At 40.2% G+C, this 19,972-nt stretch overlaps 1 protein-coding gene across 4 annotated transcripts in view; it reads right to left on the bottom strand.

Annotated features, from left to right (window-relative positions):
* The window catches only part of tmem131 (transmembrane protein 131), a 169,708-nt gene that overhangs the window by 102,045 nt on the left and 47,691 nt on the right, over nucleotides 1-19,972 (bottom strand). For 3 of the 4 annotated variants that reach the window (XM_078545156.1, XM_078545158.1, XM_078545157.1), the window contains one exon: nucleotides 14,932-14,972. In XM_078545156.1, coding sequence (XP_078401282.1) covers nucleotides 14,932-14,972 — 41 coding nt within the window. Of the gene's footprint in view, nucleotides 1-2,715; nucleotides 2,804-14,931; nucleotides 14,973-19,972 lie in introns of all 4 variants that reach the window. The other variant, XM_078545159.1, reaches the window with a different exon arrangement.

Below are 19,972 nucleotides of genomic sequence, written 5' to 3'. Positions count from 1 at the left end.
GCAACTTTAATTTTAGATTTAGAAGTATAATCTATTTCTAGGATTTCATGGTATCTCCTAATATTGGTTCACAATTCTGATTGTTTTTCAAGTAGAATGGTGCTACTTGCATGAAGCAAATTATGGTAAGCCTTTTTAATATTTAGGGTAAAATCCAATTAACACCTGCAAAATGTCTACCCTTCAGATAAGACATTAAACCAAACTCTTACTGTCTACAAAAGCAAAAATACTGCAGATGCTGGAAATCAGAAATAAAAACAAATGCTGGAAATGCTCAGCAGGCAGCATCCGTGGAGAGAAGTAAAGCTGATGCTTCAGGTCAATCGTGATGAAGGGTCCTGGACCTGAAATGTTAACTCTCGACTGGTCAGGGAAATGATAAAAGATCTTCTTGATTATGTTCGATTAAAAGCAAGGCTTTAGCCAGCATTCCTCCCTCAACAACTACTATCGAAAAGGCAGATTAACCAGTCATTCAACTCCCTGCACCTGGTAAGTCCCAAAACATCTGTCCCATTTGTCTCCATACAGTAATTATACTCCAAAAGAGCTTCATTCTGTGAAACACTTCGAGATGTTTTGGGTATGTGGTAAGGCACCATATAAAATGCAAGTGTTTTCTTTATCAGAGGTAAAGTTCCAAAATAATGGCGTGACTTCTTTCAGGCTCATTTCATGTCTGTATACTACACTTTTGCTGTGATGCATATCTCTATGCAGCTTAAACATTGGAGCTTCATATGTAAATACAAAAGCTAAACAAAATTAATGGAGAAGTAATAGCTGAAGGTGATGCATGTTATTATGATTCTTAAGTGTCTGTTTACATGAAAATTGTTTGTTTTTCTAATTAATTGGAAAGCTTTTGATTACATATCTGTGCTTCATTTTTCATCTACCCTGTATTTGCTTTTAAGCTGGATTTCAACCATTTCAGAATGCAAGTAAACTGGAAAGTGGATGAGTGAAGTAAAGGCTGTTGGGCAAGCTGGTTATTTTGATGTGGACTATTTTGTCCAACTAGAAAAGTTTAATTTTTTTTAAAAAAAATTAACATTTTCTTTTTGTACATTCAGTACAAAGCACGACCTTTCTTGTAATTTGTGTAAAGTTCTGATGAGTGGATATTATAGTTAATCTTTTGCATTTGTTCGGGGTAAAGAATGTTTTGCAACATAATTTGAACAACGTGAACAATCTGTTTTAAAATGATTGCAATATTACAGTATGCTTAAGCCCACACATCTGCAGTTTTGATAAAATGTCGGGCCATTGAGTCACCTTAACGTTCCATTCGATGATTAAGTTATGCCCTTGTGGCAGGTTTCGACTAACTTGGTAACGTTAGTTTCTCATCCGTTACCATCGCATGCCAATTTATATCTTCAGTTTGACTTAGTCATTAAACAGAAAGTGTACTCCCAATTTTGAGGTTGCTTTCTTTCATTCTTTTAATGAAAGTGATGCGTCAGAAACAAAATAATGTTGAAAGACTCAAATGTGCTTTCCAATCAGGCTGAACTGAAATGCTATCTAGAATTGGGGCTTAAACCTGCAACTACAGAACTACACCTGCAGTAACTGCACAACATTTTATACATAAAATGCAGATCAACAAAACTTCATTACAATATACAAATTTATCTGAGGTGACTGTGTTTGAGTATTTCTTTAATACCCCCAACTAGTAACTTGTGCATAATTACACTTAAAAGGTTAATCTACATGTGCAATGCAAATAGTGATGCTATGTAGCAAACATTAGTGCTTACTGATGGTAATCTCTTGGAGATGTTCTAAAGGTACCTGTTAGAAAAGCATTATTCAGATGGTGAACATTTTTTTTAAACCTCCATTTTGTAGTTCTCCCTTAGCATATATTGGATACAATGTGGAACTCTGCATGGCCATTCACACAAACCCAATTTATTTATCAATGTACTGAGGTAATTATTACACTGCTTTACAGTTAGAAATAAGTAGATTTTAGGCTTGACTTTTAGAAAATACAAATAAAAGGGGAAGATGCAGTCCTGATTAATCCGGCTATATTACAATGATTTCTATTCCATGTTTAGTATTTTACAGATAGCAAGTTGATGAAGTGATTTAAAAAAGCATATAAGTTACTTAAGTTTATGTTAAGAGGAATAGAATAAAAAAGGTCATGCACTGATAGCCGCTACTTGCTGCATACCCCACAGCCCCTACCAACCTGCTCTCATTCACCTGTGGCCTAGGTCCTTCACGGATCCTGGGTTTCTGGTGGGTGCGCTGCCAACAGCTGCCACTGCTCCCACTGACATTGCCTGCAATGGACAGATACGGGCCTCTGATTGGCTGGCAGCACTCGGGGGCGGATTTCCAGTGTCCTGGATCCCAGGGAAGGTCTGCTGCTGGCTACTTTAGTGTCCGAGACACATTTAAAATGACGGACCTTCCAGAAAGGAGGCAATGCAAGCTCTCGCTGGCTCGCCAACTGGCGGGCAAGACCCCCACTGAATTTCACAAGATGAGGTTTTGATGAGAGCAGATAGAGAAACACTACTCCCTCTGGTGAGTGGGTCAACAACAAAAAGCCGTGGACTCAGCATAAGTGATCTAGAGGGAAGATGAAGAAACTCTCACTGTTGTGATCTGGAATGCTCTGCCTAAAAAGAGTTGGAAGTTATGAAACGGAGTGGCACAAGTATTTGACAATGACAAACTTACAGGGTTATGGACAAAAAGTGGAACTAAGTACGGCTGCTCCTTCAAAGGCCCAGAATAGGCACAACCGGCTGAACGGCCTCCTCCTGTGCTAAATTTTAGATAAAAATCACATAAATCATGTGAACGTTTACAATGATGCAGAATACGTCACAATGATTCACCGTAAAATACAAACTATGAAGGTCAGTCTCAAATATATTTAGCAATGCAACAATTTCATTTTCTGTGATTTGTACTGTACCATAATTAATTATTCATATTGTAATTATAGGCAATTATTTCTTTCAATCTCCATAAAAATTTAGCAGCTAAAATTATGGATTGCCACAAAATTATGGATTGTCATACCATAGCCTACACCTTCAGATCTTTATAGGTGAATAAAAACACTCAGTAAGGCAATGAAATAGCCAACAACTTGCATTTACTAGTAAAATGCTCCACAGGATTTTACAGAAACACAATCAGACAAAAACACAATACCAAGGCAAGGACAGACATGACAGGTAACAAAATGCTTGGTCAAAGGTTTAAGGAGCATCCTGAAGTAGCGAGGTGGAGAGGCAAGAAGCTTATGGAGGGAATTCATAGGAACAGGAGAAGGCCATTCAGCTCATTGAGCCTGCTCCACCATTCATACAATTATGGCTGATCGAACACTTCAATGCATTCTACCCCACAGCCCTTTATGTTATTGTTAATCAGAAGTTTATCAATCTCTACCTTAAACATACTCAATGTTTGATCTTCCACTGCCCTCTGGGGTAGAGATTTCTAAAGATTCACAACCCTCTGAGTAAAGAAATTTCTCCTCATCTTGGTCCTAAGTGGCTTCTCCCTAAATTTTGAAAGTGGGTCCCCTGGTTCTAGACTCCCCAACCAGGGGAAACATCTTACCTGCATCTACCCTGTCTATTCCTTTAAGTATTTTGTAGGTTTCAATGAGATCACCTCTCATTCTTCAAGACTCTGGGGAAACTGGGCCTGGATTCTCTAATCTTTCTTCATAAGACAGTCCCTCTATCCCTGAGCAAATCTGGTGAACCTTTGTTGCACTCCCTCTATGGCAATAATATCCTTTGAGGTAAGGGGACCAAAACTGCACATAGCACTCTGGGTGCGGTATAACCAAGCTTCTATACAACTGAAGCAAGACTTCACTACTCCAGAGCTTATCTAAAGGCATACTTACCAATGCCTTCAACTATGTGCATATGGTAATTAGCGTGTCACACCAGTATTTGTTGACAAAATTCAGCATAGACCACTCACTCTTTTCCCCACCCAAACAATTTCATTCTTCCAATTGTGCTGTTAAAACACCAAAGAGGTATCCTCCCGTTCACCCTTTTCCAACACTAATAGCATTGCGGCCTCAATATACTGCAGTCCGAATTTCAAGTTCCTTGGTCTCCTTATTTAAAAGGAAAGATGTAAGTACATTAGAAATGGTCCAGAGAAGCTTTACTTGACTGATACCTGGAACAGGTAGGTTGTCTTATGAGGAAAGGTTGGACAGGCTAGGTTTGTATCCACTGGGGTTTAGAAGAGTAAGAGGTGACTTGATTGAAACATACAAGATCCTGAGGTGTCTTGACAGGGTTGATGTGGAAAGGATGTTTCCTCTTGTGGAAGAATCTAGAACTTGAGGTCACTGTTTCAAAATAAGGGGTTGCCTATTAAGGACAGATATGAGGAAAAATTGAGGGTTGAGAGACTTTGGAATTCTCAGCCTCAACTACCTTTTGAGGGAGAATCCTTGAATATCTTTAAGGCAGCGGTAGATAGACTCTTGATAAGCAAGGGGGTGAAAGATTATCAGGAGCAGACAGGAAAGCGATGTTGAGGTTAAAATCAGATCAGCCGTGATCCTATTGAATGGCGGAGCAAGCTCGAGGGGCTGAGTGGCCTACTCCTGCTCCTAGTTCTATGTCCGTATGCAAGAACAGGAGTTTCCAACAAAAATATCCAATGGTTGCAATCACTGTCTGCCGCTAGTGCTGGGGTTCATGAAGGCAAAGGGAACTACCTTAGCTGCTACACTAAATGAAGGTGGCAGAATTGATTATTTGTGGGGTGGGATGAGTTAGTGAAAGTTTGCAGTCAGGTATAGGAGGAGGCGAGAGAGGAATGATTTGAAGGTCAATGAAGGGAGCGTAAAGAAATGTTTCCAAGGTCTTGAGTCATCAGTTTTCCTGATGGTTAGCTTCTTCTAGATTTCCAGACCGAGTGCTGTTACATTTTATAACCTATGCAACACATGCACAAAATACCTTGATTTGCATTGGAGAGACACTTTTGCAGTCACAAGGAAAAACAGGCTGCTAACTAGCAGGTACAATAAAAAAAGTGATGTTTGTCTTTTTTCCCTCCCCACACATGCTTTAATGAAAGCTCTACAAAATTTTTTAAATGCTCATCTTTCTTCCTGAAGTCACAGATGCAAGGCTACTTGATGCCTTCTACCTCTGTTATACTGTGCTGGCAGTCTGTTCAACTGCAAGAGCCATCAGGAAGAAAACATATTGTCACATCAGATATCCAAAAATGCACTCCTGCATGGATACTGAACAATCACACTCACTATCCCCATAGTCCTGAGATGTTAGGGCCAACTTCCAGGGCCCCTACCATCACCACACTTATTGGGGAGGCAGTAGCATAGTGATGTCACCAGACTAGTAATCCAGGGGGGCAGGCTAATGCTCTGGGGACACTGGTTTCAAATCCACTACAGCAACTGGTGGAATTTAAATTCAGTGAATAAGTCAAACTAAAACACTACTGACTACTGACCATGAAACCACTGCTGATTGAAAAAACATTCATTCACAGGATGTTCAAGGGATAATTAGGCCACCCTTAATTAGCTTGTTTTAGAGGGCAGTTAAGAGTCACATTGCTGTGGGTCTGGAGTCACATACAGGCCAGGTAAGGACATCAGACTTTTGAACATCATCATACTTTTAAACTCGATTTTTATTGAATTCAAATTCCACCATCTGCCATGGCAGGATTCGAACCCAGGTACTCAGAGTATTACCCTGGTTCTCTGGATTACCTGTCCAGTGACTATGCCACTGCTTCCCCCTGTTTCTACCATCCTTATCTGGTCTGGCCTACATGTGACTCAAGACCTAGAGCAACGTGGTTGTGTCTTAAATGCCCTCTTAATCCACTCAGTTGTATCTAGCCGTTACAAAGTCTACAAAAAGGAATTAAACCGGGCAGATCACTTGGGATTGACTGGAAAAAACAGCAAATCCAGCCGTGTTGACCCTGCAAAGTCCTCCTTACTAATATCTGGGGGCTGGTCCCAAAAATTGTGAGAACTGTCTCAGACATCAATCTGACAGTCATCCTCAGGAATCATGCCAGACAGACAATGCCCCAGACACCACTACCATGAGGCATGCCTTGTCCCACCAACAGGGCAGACCCACTAGAGGCAGCAGCACAGTGGTATACAGCCGGGATTGAATTGCCCTGGGAGTTCTCAGCATCGACTCTGGACCTCATGAAGTCTCATGGCATCAGGTCAAGCATGGACAAGGAAACTTCCTGCTGATTACCCACTTCAGCTCATGAATCAGTACTCCGTGTTGAACGCCATTTGGAGAAAGCACGGAGGGTGGCTAGAGCATAATGAAGTGCCCGGCTCAGAGTACAATGTCCATTACCAAGAGTGGCTTGTTAGCATCATCATTGACTGAGCCCTAAAGGACATAGCTGCTAAACTGGGTCTGTGGCAGGTGGGGAGAGAACCAACATGGAAAAATATACAAAATCATCCTCACCAATCTACCTGTTGCAGATGCACCTGTCCATGACAATGATGGAAGGCGTGACCAACGCACAGTCCTTGGGGACGAAGAAAGGACTTCACATTGAGGATCGCCTCCATAGTGTTGTGTACCACCGTGCTAAATGGAATAGATTGCGAACGGATCTAGCAACTCAAGACTGGGCCAGCAGCAGCAGAATTGTGTACAATCACAACCTATAATCTCATGGCCTGGCATATCCCTCACTCCACCATTACCTTCTAACCAGAGAACAACCCTGATTCAATAAAGAGTGCTGGAAGGCTTGCCAAGAGCAGCACCAGGCATACCTAAATATGCAGTGCCAACCAGTGAAGCTACAACACAAGAATTATTCATGCCAGTGAAAGCAGCATGCAACAGACAGACCTATGCGATCCCAAAACCAACAGATCAGATGTAAGCACTGCAGTCCTACCACATCCAGTCATGAATGGTGGTGGACAATTATACAATTTTAACAGGAGGGGGGGGGGGGGGGGGCAGGAGTGGGGGCGGCTTCACAAATATCGAAGTCCTCAAAATGATGAGGGAGCCCAGCACGTCAGTGCAAAAGGCAAGGTCGAAGCATTCATGATACCTCAGCCAGAAGTGATGAGTGGGTGATCCTTCTTGGCCTCCTCCTGAGGTCCCCAGCTTCATAGATGCTAGTCCTCAGCCAATTTGATTCACTCCACATGATATCAAGGAATGGCTGAAGGCACTGGATACTACAAAGGCTATGGGTCCTGACAACATTCCAACAATAGTACTGAAGGTTTGTACTCCAGGGCTAGCTGCGCCCATATCCAAGCTGTTCCAGTACAGCTACAGCACTGGCATCTGCCGAGCAATGTGGAGAATTGCCCAGGTATGTCCTGTCCACAAAAAAAGAGGAAAAATCCAAGCCGGCTAATTACAACCCCATCAGTCTACACTTGATCATCAGCAAAGTGATAGAAGGGGTCGTCGTCAATGCTACCAAGTGCCACTTACTCATGAATAACCTGCACGCTGCACTCAGTTTTGGGCTCCTCCAGGGCCACTCAGCTCCTGGAATCATTACAGCCTTGATTCAAACATGGACAAAAGAGCTGAACTCGAGGTCAGGTGAGAGTGTCTAGCCTTGACATCAAGGCAGCATTTGACCGAGTATGGCATCAAGGAGCCCTAGCAAAACTGGAGTCAATGGGAATCGGGGGGGGAAAACTCTGCTTGTTGGAGACATACCTAGCACAAAGGAAGATGGTTGTGGTTGTTGGAGATCAATCATCTCAGCCCCAGGACATCACTGCAGGAGTTCCTCAGGCCCAACAAACTTCAGTTCTTCAATGACCTTTTCTCCAGAATGTCAAAAGCGGGAATGCTCGCTGAACGTTCAGCACAACGACTCGGATACTGAAATAGTGCGCGTCCATATGCGGGAAGACCTGGTCAACATTCAGGCTTGGGCTGATAAGTGGCAAGTAACATTCGCGCCACACAAGTGCTAGGAAATGATTATCTCCAAGACAGAATCCAAACATCTCCCCTTGACATTCAATGGCATTACCATTGCTGAAACGCCCACCACCAACATTCTAGGGGGTTACCATCGACCAGAAGCTGAACTGGACTAACCATATAAATACTGTGGCTACAAGATCAGGTCAGAGGCTGAGGATTCTGCAGAAACCAACTCCTCTCAACCCCCCCAAGCCTGTCACCATCTATAAAGGCACAAGTCAGGATTGTGATGGAATACTCTCCACTGGCCTGGATGAGTGCAGCTCCAACAACACTTGAGAAGCTCAACACCACCCAGGAGAAAGTAGCCTGCTTGACTGGCACCCCATCCAACACTTTCACCATTCACTCCCTCCACCACTGATGCACAGTGGCAGCAGTGTGCACCATCTACAAGATGCAATGCAGCATCTTATCAAGCATCTTCGACAGCACCTCCCAAACCCGTGACCTCTACCAACTAGAAGGACAAGGGCAGCACATACATGGATACACCACTACCTAGAAGCTCCCCTCCAACCATTCTGGCTTGGAAATATATTGCCATTCCTTCACTGTCGCTAGGTCCAAATCCTGGAACTCCCTCCCTAACAGCACTGTGTACCTACACCACATCATCTTCAAGAGCAATTAGGGGTGGGCAATAAAAATGCTGGTCTAGCCAGCGACACCCACGCCCCATGAAAATAACAACTCCCTAGACCAGATAACAGGAGATCAAACCCAACGTCTTTGGGCTTTAAGGCCTAATTACTCAAGAGCTTGTGCGTGACTTGCTCTAATATGCTTCAAAATACAGGTATTATTTAGCAACATCATTACTACCTTTCATCTCAATCAGCTTGCCCCTATGATGTACACAAAGTTACAGGATACAAAATGACTGTCAATATTAATGCACTTCTTCCAAATCACTCCCAAAACACAAGAACAAATCTCTCACCATTTGGAATGCCATTAGAACCACGTGTGCCCTACTGTCAGTCATCTATTATGTTTTCTTGCACTGCAATGGAAGCACGTGGTTGAAATATTTCCACGCCTGCATAAGAGCTTATCCAGGCACAAAATTACATTCCAGCTGAAAGAACCAATCCTGGTTTGCCATTTTTCAGCCATCAACAATAACTTTGCCTTCAGGCAGCAATGCTGATTAATTTATTAGCTATTGTGATTTGACAAGTCTTTGTGAAATAGCTGTGGCCCGCCTGATTACAAAGTTAAAAATGAAGTGCAGACCAGTTTTACATCCCCACAATTCAAAACATTTCGAAACCTCAGACAATATTTAAATATAGACATAAAATTACTTTAAGCTGTTACCTTCAAACTAGCTAAATCAGCTCACCCTCTCTTCCCTTTAAACTGTAGCTATTGGACTTTTTAAATAAAGGTGTAGTATCCTCAATGCCATATTCACATTGTGCAACTTGGTCACAGCTGAAATTTCAGTATTAATCTCCCATCATAAGTGGCTAAAATCATATGTTTATGTGCTAACTTCCAATTGCTCACCATAATTTCTGTAGGAGAACTCTGTGGAAACAGGGCCATGAACTCTGAAGTTGTGGCCTGCCTATAGACCAATAGTGGGGAGCTGATAAAAAGCAGCATATGTTGTTTGCAAGCACTCCTAATTTCATTACCAAATGATTCAAAGATGATTGGTTATTTCCAGACAAATCCCCTTACTCTGCCTATCAATTCTAAGCAAACTAGTTCAGATGGTTCATCATTTAAAAGCAAATCAATTTTAATAAACGCCAATTTCTGTATTTCTACACTGTGGCCCGCCTCTAGTCCATTTGAGTACGCATGGCACACAACATATTTAAGCTAAAGATATGCCTTCTAAATTATTAACATTTGGTAGTTTAATATGTAAGTATTAGCCAACAAGTTCAACTGAAGAAGGCACAGTAACATCTGGAATTTGGATAAATCAGTGTTACATTTGATGGCTGCCAGAAGCCAAGCGGACATACTTGTAGGCTCTAGAATAGTTGTAATGCACTTCCTGGTCTACTGACTTCAAGTACTCGACATCAGTGATACAGATGAGGTACAGAACTGTATCCAAAAGAATGAAGGGAAAAGGCATTGCATAAAACAATATAGTAATCATGCAAATGGTGGAATACACTGAGTCAATGCAGTGCACTAACTGGATAAATTCCATTATCAGAATACCACTTGCAATGGCTCATCTTCTTGGTCGTGCATCGATACTTGCAGTGTCCCCAAGGATCTATCCTTGCCCTCTTTTTAAGGGCACAGTAATTACACAATTGCAATAGTAATCCAAAGGTTTGGACCAATACAGTGGAGAATGTCAATTCAAATATCATGGCCGTTTGAGAATTTGAATATCCGTACTCCCAGAGCCCTTTGACCTATTTAGACCATTATCCAAGCAGAATGTGGCATCTTAATCAATCATTCTTACCAAGGTGTACCATCTTACACTATTGAAATTCATTTTGCCAATTATATGTCCATTCTGTAAGTTTATTAATGTTTTCTTGTATTATTCCTTTGTATTAGCTATAACCCCAACTTGCTGTTGGCTGCAAACCTGTACTTCCCACTTCTGAATAAGACATAAATTGTTAACAGTGGTCCCAGCATCAGTGTATTGCCAATTTCCGCCTTCAGCCAGTCGGGGTATCAACCCTACGGTTTTCTGTTCATACCCAGATTGCTATCCATACTGCTACCTGTCCTGACTCCACATGCAACAACATTCTCACACCTACTCGGTACCTCCTCAAAAGTCATTTGAAAATCCAAATATATTACACCTCCTGCATTACCCACGCCCACTCTTATTAGTTCTGCAAAGAATTTAAGTGAGCTTTGTCAAGCATATCCAATAGGAATCAGTGCCAATACTATATTGGGTTTACAGTTTATAGATTTTTTTTCAACGACATCTTGGAGTAAAGATTCCATCATCTTTTCCTACCACTGATAAGCTAGATGAGCTGCAATTCCCTGGGCTTGTTAGATAGCCCTTTAATATAGGGCTAATTAATCTGTCCATCAGTCCTTTGGCACTTTTCCTTTTTGTAATAGATTGTCACATGTAATAACACTTCTGCTGTCTCTTCTGCAACTTTTAAATCTAAAAAATGCAATCTAGCCAAACCAGGAATTTTGTCTTCTAAGTTTGAAGAGGCTTTCAATTATCTCCCCCCCCTTTCTATCTTAAATGCCATTATCTCTTTTAATCTCTCCTTTGAGGGTCATGCTCACCTTTTCTCTCTAGTAAATACTGAAGCAAGAGAAACTGTAAAAGTAAATGAATGTTTCTGCCATTTCAGTCATTATTTGCAAGTTGAACTTGGACATCTCTATCCTGATGTGTGTTATGAGTCCGTAGAAATTTTTTTGATGTTAATTTCAACTTTGCAGCTTGCTTTGTTTTCCTAATTGTTTTTGGCTTTTCTAACCATTTCATATTCTCTCATGTCAAATTTCTTTATCATGAGTGTACTAGCATATGTCACCTTCTTTGTTTTCATTTTATCCTCTTTTTCACTTTTGTAAACTCATACTTTTAAATGTCACAACATCCTAACTAGTACCAGAACACTAGGTACTATTTTGTGTGATATGACCTCTTTCCCAGTACGTTAGAATTCTTCATGCCTGCTACAAAACTGGCCTGGAATTCGTACAGTAGCAGGTAATAGTTATAAAATGTACTAACGGATGATTCCCTGCTAGTGAGGGCAAGAGAACAATTGATCCAAAATAGAAAATAGGTTTCCTCTACCTATAATTCTAACGTCACTTCCAATTTTCAAAGTGGCAACAATCAGTTTTAAAAAAAAATGAGTAGGCGGCGATTTGGCCCCTCAAGCCTTAAGGTAGCGGGACAGGTAGATAAGGTGGTTAAGGAGGCACATGGGATACCTGCCTTTATTAGCCAAGGCATAGAATATAAGAGCAGGGAGGTTGTGCAGGAACTGTATAAAACGCTGGTTAGGCCACAGCTAGAATATTGCATGCAGTTCTGGAATCCGCATTATAGGAAGGATGTGACTGCAATAGAGAGTGCAGAGGAGATTTACCAGGAGGTTGCTTGGGCTGGAGAGTTTTGGTTATGAGGAGAGATTGGATAGACTGGGGTTACTTTCCCTGGAACAGAGGAGATTGAGGAAGGACATGACTGAGGTGTATAAAATTATGAGGGGCATAGATAGGGTAGACAGGAAGGAACTTTTCCCCTTGGATGGATCAATAGCCAGGGGGCACAGACTTAAGGTAAGAGGCAGGAGGTTTAGAGGGGATGAGAGGAAGAATTTTTTCACCCAGAGGGTGTGGTTGGAATCTAGAACTCTGCCTGAAAGGGTGGTAGTGGTAGAGGCAGAAACCCTCATAACATTTTAGTAGTATTTGGATGTGCACTTGCGATGCCATGGCATACAAGGCTATGGGCCAAGTGCTGGAAAATGGGATTAGTGTAGTCAAGTCTTTATTGACCAGCGCAGACACGATGGGCCAAATGGCCTCCTTCTGTGCTGCAAATGCCTATGAGTCTGAGTCTATTTAATTAAAATGGAAGAGTGTATTTCAAAGCATAAACTCATTTGTTCAGGTTTTGGTTATGATGTGGAGTTAAAAGCACTGCCAACTCTTGAAATTTAATCATTATTTTGTAAACACCTGCACTGCTTCCAATTCTAATTGCCACGTCTGACAAATCAACGAAATTCCACAGCTTGTGATTTACATGAGCAACTCTCCTTTACGTGTGTATTATTTAAAAATCCTCACTTCCAGAAAAAAATGCAGAACCATAGAGGGAGTTCATGAGTCTGTCAGGAAGTTAATTTTACGGCAAATTCCTGAGAAAATCCTGTTTGTGGCAGTCAAAGTTGACAACCTACACTAGAACTTTGTCAGTGATAGGCTGGCATCTCGATGCAAAAAACTTAAATCCAGTGACACAACTTGGTTGAAAAATCTTTTTACAAATCTGCTCCATTTGTGAAGTCACTATAATGAAACAGGACATGCTTATGTGATGTTTACTCAGCCTGCACCTACTCTTGGGCACCCCCTCAAGATATCCCATGGAACCACACAATGCAGTAAACACATCAGAATAATTTGGGGGAAAACACAAACTACCAAACTCTGAGGAGATCAGTTAACATTGAAGTTAGATATGCAAAGCTGTTAAATAGATCACAAAATTGGGATGGGCCCTTATTTTGTTCCCCAATAAAAAATATTTTTCAAAGGAGGAGATAATAAACTTTGACCCGAAATATTGCAATTTACTTGTCCAGATATTTTAATGTATTTTGGTGTTCTAAGTTATTTCTTCACAACTAAGCTTCGCGTTTGCACCAACTCATGAATTTTAAATAGGTGTACAGGTTTACACAACTAAATTCTTGAAAATAAAAAAATTCCCGCTTCATGGAAATTCTTGTAGACAGACTGCAAAACAGTACTTTTATGCCTTCAAATTGCATGTTATGAAGTTAGTTCTGTTTTCGGGAACACGAAAGAACTTGTGCATATTAACACATCATTCTGAACTGATGTTCCAGGATCCAGTCACTATTTATTTACATAGTTGCAAATCAGACCACAATGACGTTATATCCTATTGTTTGTCTCAAAATATAGCAATATCATTTGATAAGGGTTAATGGGAAAGTTAACAAAGGTCTACGGTTAAGATTTTTCAAACAATTTTGAATATATTTGTTAAAAGATGAACTTCTGACAACTTTAGAAATACTGCAAAGAGACTTTAATGAATGCAACAGTGAAGGAACAGAATTAACAAAGCTAGACAACAAGTAACAAAGAGGAATACCCAAAGGTAGTCACGACAAATTAATCTTTCAAGTGAATCAGGTTTGGAGGAAGAGAAAGCAGGAAATGATGGAAAAACAGTAGAGGGGTTTAAAAAAAAGAGAAGGGCACATCAGAGGCATTTAGTGAACTGTATTTTTGCCTGGAATCCTGAGCTGGGGTAGGAAGCAGGGGAAAAGCATGGGTTGTGATAGGGGAATTGAGATAATTAAGGATAGGGGCAGTGAAACATGGGGAAAATAGCCAGCCTTCAGAGGGAAGGTAAACAACACCGGCAATGGGAGGGGGAAGGATGTTGTGAATTTCATGATTGTTATTTCCACTGAAGCGAAATGAAATGGACTTCAGAATAGCTGTCGATAGGCAAAAGGGACCAGTGGGGAAAATGGGCAATCCATTATCAAATGGGATGTTGGGAAGCTGATGGGGGAGAAAGAGGCTGACCAAATTGTCAGTTACCAGCAAGCCTTTTCTCTTGAAGACTGGGTACATTATTTCTAATCCAAACGCAGAATTTCAGACTTTCCATGACTAAATTATTTTCTGTTGCTTTCCCAGTGCTTCTTGCTGTTTCTTTTCTGTAGCGTTGACATCACCATCAATGAAGAAATGCTACAGAGAACTGGTCAGAAGTGTCATCAGGACCTAAATGATGGAGACACGACAGAGACAGAGGACACATTTTGCCTCCTGGACGTACACTCCACCAGACCCGACACCACCAGATAGAAAGAGAATGGGGCCTGCCAAAGGAGGCTTGGCAAAGTACATTTAAGGAGGGCCTTCAAGAGCAGGACACCACCTGGACTGAGCAAAAGAAAGTGCGATGGGCCAGGGCTGGTGGCAGAGTCTTGCTGCCAGGGTTCCCCAGTCCCATGCTTGACCAAGTCTAAGTAAGTCCCAAAATTAAATTTCCGATCTTCGCAGCAGTATGGCTGAAGCCTCGAGTGTACAAATAAAACCACTATTGTCATAATATGAATAGAAATATTTAGATTTCAATTAAAAGTTTTTCATTTAAACTTTTGACTTGGGATTTGTCAACATCTGAAAGACCCAAGATACTTACGCTTTCTGCTGATATGAACTGAGGCCCATGTCGGACTCCGTCTGCAAATACAAAAAAATAAATTGAATAAGTCAAAGTCTAAGCTGCATAATTATTGAAAGCAGCCCACCTCCCCCAATTTGTAATCTATTAATGATGAACAGGCCAGCAACTGACATTAAACCTAAGAGAATATAAGAAAAGGAATATGTTCCCCTTCGCAGATGCTGCCAGACCTGCTGAGTTTTTCCAGGTATTTTTGGTTTTGTAAAAAGAATTACAAACAAGGTCAGTGACATGGTTCACAGGCATCTTGGTTAAGTGGAGCAGAGTAGTAAGATATTGATTCTTCCTTGTTTTTCCCTAGCTGGCAAGCTCATCCCAGCAATCATCTGAGGAGATGCTGAGTGGAGAACTGGCACTTCTCCCAGAAGGGAAGTTCCTAGCATTCAGCTATCGGTTACCAACTCAACAACATGGGAGCAATTAGAAATAGCACTCATGGCATATGCTCTTTCTTAACCAAAGTTCTGACTGTTAAATCTGGAGATTAATGCATTGAAAATAAGACATTTTAAACAGCTAACTTTTATTTAAAAAACATGCACTCCACTTTCGTTATAATGGTTTTCAGAAGGTTAAGTATTTTCATGGTGCAATAAGGTGCATATTGGTTGTAAGTAAATATTCCTGCATAGCATGATGACAGTTTTAGAAGATGGGTTACCACAGGCAAGTTGAAAATTCCAGCAGTTTTCGTTATTCACCATTAACTTCAAGGCAGACCTCAGATTATTGCTATTCTCCGACACGATTCCAACTCTCTCATTCAGAACTGTTTAGATTATTGGAATAGTGCAAGAAAAAAAAAGTCAACTGTTCCGAAGTACATTTAAATTTTCCTGACTTACAGGTGCAAAATCAAGCATATGGCCCCATGATGTGAAGAGCTGGCTCAAATGACAAAAACCAGTTCAATTCAAGGCTCCTTCCAGAAATTGGACACCAAATTATCCCAGTTTAGGCTTACAGGCCTTTGAACTTTTTACTGTTTTCAACTAGTAGAAGAGAGAGAGAGAATTAAAGGACCATCAACTTCAGAATCAACCAAACAGACAATGCTCACAAGGCATTATACCTGTGTCATAGTTACCCCATCATGGGGCAAGCTGAGGCAGAACACATCTGGCAATTTGTGGCATCAGATATAAAATGAACATAAAAATTGCAGGCTGGTCATAAAGACTCAAACTGGTTTGCACTAATGTCATTCAGGGAAGAGAGCCTGCCACCTCTACATACAACTCCAATTCTACAATACAAGGGAAACTCTTAACGGCCTTTAAAGTGGTCTAGAGTGTCACTCATTTGTTAAAAGATCACAATGAAGTAAGGATGGGCCCACCAGCCTCTGCTAGCAATTGAGGATGGACATTTATTTCAGTTTTGTCAGTGCTGTGTCCCCCAACAGCACTACAAAAAAAGCAAAATACTGTGGATGCCAGAGGTTAGGCAGCATCTGTGGAGAGAGAAACAGGTCATGGTCAGATTGTGATCTTTCATTAAAACTGGTGAAAGATATCAACCTAAAACATTAAATGCTGTTTCTGCCCAACCTGCAGAGTGTTTCCAGCATTTGTTTTATTTCATTTAACCACACCACTGATCAGATTATTTCTTCCCCACTCCGCTACCACCATGCATGGTCCCCTCAGTCAAACTTTATAATCCTTTAAAATCCTATAAAACTACATTAAAAAAACATTGTGGTCTGGTACAGATATAATGGTTGCTAGCTTGATCAGTATTGTAAGAGTCAGGATCCTGTTATTTAGAAATTATGGAATCAAGTTCATACATTTAGTCATCAATGGTCTCACCGGAACCAGGTTCATGCATTAAATAAATCAATTCTCACTTATGTCAGTAAAGAATAAGTGGTGATAAATTTTCAGTGTGCCCATTTGAACTGTGAAAAATTCCAGGATAATTATGCATTCTCTGTTCTTGCAAATTTAAGCGGTGTTTGGATAGAGCATTTGCTAAAGTATCGCTGATTACAGATCTGTGATTGGTGATAGTAAGAACAATGAGGTGAATTATTATTAGATGCATCAAACCAATATGCTTTAATATTGCATAATTTCCTATACCTTGTTTTAGTACGAGTACACTAACAATTTTCCAACAGGACTGCCCCCATGCACCTTGAGTAACAGAATTATTGCATGATATCCTTTATACAAGCCAGCAATCATTTCAGTTTCCTTGATAATAGGAAACAAACATCAAGAATGCAACATTTTGCTTCCTTATACATTTCCTGGTTGTATGAACTTCCTCTTTGTCTGAACTTCTTATCCATCACATTTCCTAGCCAGCTGAAATGCATTTAAATTTCCCCATATGTTTGGTGCGGAACAATGAAAAAACAGCTGCTTTGCCATTAATATTTCCTGAATTACTGGAACCTGAAACAAATACTTTATTGCAAAACACCAGCTTGAAATTTTTATCTAGCAATCTTCGGCCTTTACTTTTTATACTTCCAAAAACATTGCAAATTGTTCCTCATTCTCTTCACTTCTTTTTGCATAATCCATTGGTCTGGCCTCTTTGTAACACAAAACAGTTTTAGCTGGTTAAAGTGTGCTAAAGTACAATAATTATGGAAAAAACAGAAAAAATATCATTTACACATGGCAAGAGAGAATTTGGGGTGAATAAAAATTAAGGGCTAGTGTTATGACATGGCAGGTGATGTGTGCCAGGCGGACCAAATCCACAAGGGAAACTTGGCCATGTTATCACAACATTTTTGCAATTTGTATTTATTATGGAGAAGATGTGTTCATTGAATTCAGAAGTAATGAGTCCAGTAAGACCTTTACAGGTATTAAAAATTAAATTAAAATATTTATTAACAAATCCTAAAATTCTCAATTAAGCCAATTCCCAACTAAACACCCTCTTTAAGGTAAAAGTCCAAAATAGATTTTAAATTTAAAAAGCAAGCCAGCAAGTTACTACAGCATCCACTCGACAGTGGAATTCCAAAGGTTTTTCTCCGCTTTATTACTAGACAGAGAAGACTTTTTCAAACATGGCTGGAGGCTTCCCTGAGGCTGTTTTACACACTCCTTTTAGTTCTTATATGGCCTCACAACATCACCTTCCTTCCTTCTTCATAAAGGTTTCTCTCTAATCTGTAAATTCTATTGTTCCATATGTCTTTGCAAATTCACTTTTCCCATAATATAAAAAGCTTTCATGCTGCCAATATGACCGCTCTCCTTTTGGGAAAAATAAACACTGCTTGGCCATGCTTATCTTGCCAGTTGTAAATATCCTACCATCCTTCTGAAATCCAAACAACCCCTTCATTTATTTAAAAATGCAAAATTTCTTTCACACTTTATATGCTAAGACCTCATCCATGTTTACTCAAAAGAGCATTTCATGTATCCTTCTACACCCAGCTCCTTTTGATAATTTCAAGCTTGCAATCTAGCTGACTCCAATTCAATTAAATCTCTCAGGCAGAATCATCCATATTCACCCCTAAAGACCTACTTTACAACAACCTAATATAATGAAATTATAGCTTTGTAACACTAGTTAAAAACTGCATTTCTACCCCTCCAATGGCAAAGAAAACTTCTCCACAACTGCACTCAACCTTTGGTGCAATGTAAAAGTTTTCTTTTCATGCTTATCAGCTTCCGTAGTATTCTTTTATACCAGTTCTAAATTCAAAAGTCTGAAGTTCCATGATACCAAAATATCAATTACTGCAGCCTTTGGATAACTGTCCCATATTAATTTCACTTTTGGTTGGCTCTCATGGAGAATAGCTTCCAGTTTATTTTACTGAATTGAAGTGAGCATTTGATGGAATCTAAGTTCTAGAAACAGACACTAATTAGATCACTACGCTCATCATAGAAGTATAGTTGTAGAAATGGTATCTCACAGCAACCCAAAGTAATTGTATACAATCTGAAAACAATGCAAAATAATTCCAAATGTAATAAATCCCACCAGAGTTTTTGAACTCCACTCAATTCTGATCATTTTGTTACAAGTAGAAGTCAGAATATTTACTGAAAGATAATTAAATTGTGCAATTTAGAAAGGTATAACCATATACCAAAGTACAAGCAACCACAATTAACAGCTGTATGACCATTTATGGTCTGGCCATTGCCAACCATTGTAGTAAGCTGTGGAGGCACCATGGTATTGTATGGTGTCAGTGAGCATCTTTTTAAAAAGTCATCTGTCATAGGGAAACAAAAAAATCCTTAGTTTGGTTTATTCTTAAAAAAATGGCCCCTCGAGCCGGTTCTGCCTTTCAATAAGATTATGATCCGATTGTGACTTTACTCTGCTTTCCTGCCTGTCCACCAATACCCTCGACACCCTTATCAAAAATCTGTCTATATATCCTTGAATATATTCAAGGACCCAGCCTCCATCTCTCTCTGGGAAAGAATTCCAAAGATTAACAACCCTCAAGGATGAGAAATTCCTCATCTCCCATTTTAAAGGGGAGACCTTTTATTTTGAAACCGTGCTCCCTAGTTCTAGATTTCCCCACGTTCTCCCAAAGAAAACAACCTCTGAGCATCTACCATGTCAAGTCCCCTCAAAATCTTGCATGTTTCATAAGATCACCTCAAAAACTCAAGTATAGGCCAATCTGCTCAACTTTTCCTCATTAACCAATCATCCAGAGAATCAACTTAGTAAACCTTCCTTGAACTGCTTCCAATGCAACTGTCCCTCCTTAAGTAAAATGACCAAAACTGTACAGAGTACTCCAAGTGTGGTCTCACCAGTGCCCTGTACAGTTTATAGGAAAACTTGTCTACTATTCATTAATGGTGAGTTGAGACTGTTACTGAACAAACGAAAACCAAAAGTCACCTGTTTGTAATATTTTTCAGCCTAAAAACATGAAATGTTACATTACAGAAAGGATAACAAATACCTTTGTATTTTGCCATTGGGAAAAGTCCAACATTTTGCAAGGCCACGCAAAAAAAAAGAAACTAGGGCA

The sequence above is a fragment of the Cetorhinus maximus genome, chromosome 7 (assembly GCF_964194155.1).
Source record: "Cetorhinus maximus chromosome 7, sCetMax3.hap1.1, whole genome shotgun sequence".
NCBI lineage: Eukaryota > Metazoa > Chordata > Chondrichthyes > Lamniformes > Cetorhinidae > Cetorhinus > Cetorhinus maximus.
The sequence above is the reverse complement of the archived record's forward strand: the minus strand, read 5'-3'. Positions and strand labels throughout refer to the sequence as shown.